Consider the following 2,797-nt stretch of genomic DNA (forward strand, 5'->3'; position numbering starts at 1 on the left):
GCCACGTCAGGCTGGGCTGGGGGTGGGGGGAGAGCCCCCCGGGGGTGGCTGAGCTGGGGGGACACAGCTGGTCACATCCTGCTGCTGGGATGCCTGGGATCCCACCTGCTTCTGGTGGGATGGGAGGTGGTTCTGGTGGGACGGCACCAGGCACGGGTGGGGTGGCACTGTGGGTTCTGTGGTGCCCTGTGTCCCAGGAGGGTTGGGGGGGGACACGTGGGGTGGCATCTGCTCAGTGACGTGGGGGCTGTGGCACTGCTGGTCGGCTGGGGGAGGGGAGGGAAGCCCCACACCTCCCGCCCGCCCCACACCTCCCGTGCTGCTGGTTCCCCCTCCCCAGCAGGAAACAAGAACCAGTTTCTTGGTGGAGATGTTGGGACCACAACGGAGCCACTTCCTGCCCCCCGGCCCCACGTGCCTGCCGGGCCCTGATGGGACGCAGCCACCACCCAGTTTGTACCCAGACTGGGCCACATCCTGCCACCTGGCCCAGCCCTGCTGGCAGAGCCACCTCCTCAGGGACCTCCCCAGAGTCCCCCTCCCCGCCCAGTGTCCTCACAGCAGGGAGCCCAGGGGACATCTTGTCCCACCGGTGACATTTGGTGTCCTGGTCTTTTCAGGTCCCACACATGGTCACTGTGAGAGGTGGCCCACGTGGTGGGAGCCACCATCCCCTCTCTGCTGAGGGCACCCAACCCTGTCCCACAGAGGGTGCCACGGGTGCTGCCAGAGCCCCGGGTGGGGTGTTGGGGTGCGTGGTCCCTCTCAGCACAGCCCTGTCCCTTGGTCCCAACTCTAGAAGGTCTCACCCATCCCAAATGTGGCACCTTGGGGACCACGAGGAGGGGGCTCCCCAGCAAAGGAGACATCTGGGTGCGGTTGCCCACCCTGGGACCCACCTGGCAGCTCGGGTGCAGCCCCAGCAGCTTCCCAAGGAGGCTGTTTCTGTCCCCACAGCTGGATTGTCCTCTCCCTGCCCAGCTCTGCCCCACGCTCCTCTCCACCCACCTTCCCTGGCTTTGGCTTCTTGTGAAGGCAGCTCGACAGGTCCTGCCTGCTGCCCTGGCACCTCTCCCCATGGACCTGTTCCTCTGTGGGCAGCCAAGCCCCTGGGAGATGCCTTGTCCCCAGCGTTGTGGGTGTCCCCAGGGTGTGTGCACCCCACGTCCCCACCCTCCACATCAAGGGATCCCAAAAATGGTGGTTTGGGGTGACCTGGGGCTGTGGCCATCCTGCCATGGTGCCCAGGCTCTCCAGGCCAGCACAGCCCCAGCTCCTGGGTTTCCCTCGGGGACCAGATCACAAAGACCCGAGTCTTTTTGGCCGTGACCCAACCTGAGCATGACTCGGGTTGCCCCGTGAAGCTGGTGACCCCACAGGGTCCCTCAGGGACCTGCCGTGTCCCTGAGGCTGGAGCTGGGGTGGTTTTTCAGCAGCTCCTGGTGCCGTTGGGAGAGAGGAAACCACGTCACGTCCTGCCGGGGCGGCCCTGGGGGTGGCAGGGCCAGGGTTGTGCAAGGAGGGCAGGGGGATGTGGTGACACGCCAGGCCCTGCTCTGACAAACACTGATTTCAGCAGCTGGGCTTGTCATGTGCCCGTGGGGACTCGGGGGTGACCGTCCCCTCCGGCGGGACCTGCGCCCCTGGGCCCCTCAGCTGTGTCACCAGCCTGTGTCCCCATCCCCAGGCTGCTCTGTCAGGACTGGGCTGGCTGAGGCCGGGAGCACTGAGCACTCATCACACGGATGGAGGGCTCCAGTTTTGCCTCCTGTTCCCCCCCCCACTTATAGCCCTGCCCTCCCTGTGGGGACCCCAGGTGGGGACCTTGCTGATGGTTGGTGGGATGTCAGCGTCCTGTCCCTGGTGTTCCACTGGTGTTACCCTCCTCCCACCAGTGTCCACACCCTCCCACTGGTGTCCTCATCCTCCCACCTGTGTCTCCATCATCCCATGGGTGCCCCTGGCCTTCTGCTGGTGTCCCCATCATCCCACTGGTGTCCCCATTGTCCTACCACTGAGCGAGGACACCTGGTGCTGGGCAAGCAGTGGGTGCCACAGCCCCGGGGTTTGTTTTTGGGGTGACCCCCCAGCCCTGACACCCATCACCCCCCAGGACTCCATGAACCTGCCCCCGGACAAGATGGAGCTGCTCAACCAGTATGACAACGAGAAGAAGTGGGAGCTCATCTGTGACCAGGTGAGGTCCCCGGTGACATCCCTGTCCCCAAGTGCCACTTGTGCTGTGGGCATCAACCCGAGCCCGTGACATCCATCCTCGTTAGCGAGTCGGCGCCTAATTAACCTGATTAAGCACCGAAGGGGGGTGGGGGTGGGGACAGGGCCCCTCCCCGTGCCACCTGCCCCCCTTCCAGCCTCTCTCTGGGGCTCCCAGGAGCGTTTCCAGGTGAAGAACCCCCCGGCCGCCTACATCCAGAAGCTGAAGAGCTGCTTGGACACGGGTGGCGTGAGCAGGAAGGTGAGGGCCACCCCTTGTCCCCCTTGTCCCCATCCTGGGTGGGGCGTGGGGACAAAGCCAACAGCTGTCCCTGCCCCCCAGTTCAAGAGGCGAGTGCAGGAGTCGACCCAGGTGCTCCGGGAGCTGGAGATTTCCTTGAGGACCAACTACATCGGGTAGGGCTGGGGGTGGCCTGGTCACCTGGTCACTGCTGCTGTCCCCAGGGACTGGTGTGTGGCCGTGGGGGTGACATCCTGCCCCTCTGGGGTGGCTCTGGGGGGAGGACGGGGCTGCTGGAGCCACTGGCTGGGGGCGGGAGGGGCCCCGCAACCCCCCCCCCAG

At 65.6% G+C, this 2,797-nt stretch overlaps 1 protein-coding gene across 1 annotated transcript in view; it reads left to right on the plus strand.

Annotated features, from left to right (window-relative positions):
• The first annotated feature begins 2,119 nt into the window (after positions 1–2,119).
• FMNL1 (formin-like 1) overlaps positions 2,120–2,797 on the plus strand; it is a 10,572-nt gene continuing 9,894 nt past the window's right edge. The window contains exons 1-3 of the mRNA XM_009995697.1: positions 2,120–2,197; positions 2,393–2,521; positions 2,558–2,631. Coding sequence (XP_009993999.1) covers positions 2,120–2,197; positions 2,393–2,521; positions 2,558–2,631 — 281 coding nt within the window. The remainder of the gene's footprint in view (positions 2,198–2,392; positions 2,522–2,557; positions 2,632–2,797) is intronic.

This window comes from Chaetura pelagica, unplaced genomic scaffold, assembly GCF_000747805.2.
Source record: "Chaetura pelagica isolate M959 unplaced genomic scaffold, ChaPel_1.0 scaffold604, whole genome shotgun sequence".
Lineage (NCBI taxonomy): Eukaryota > Metazoa > Chordata > Aves > Apodiformes > Apodidae > Chaetura > Chaetura pelagica.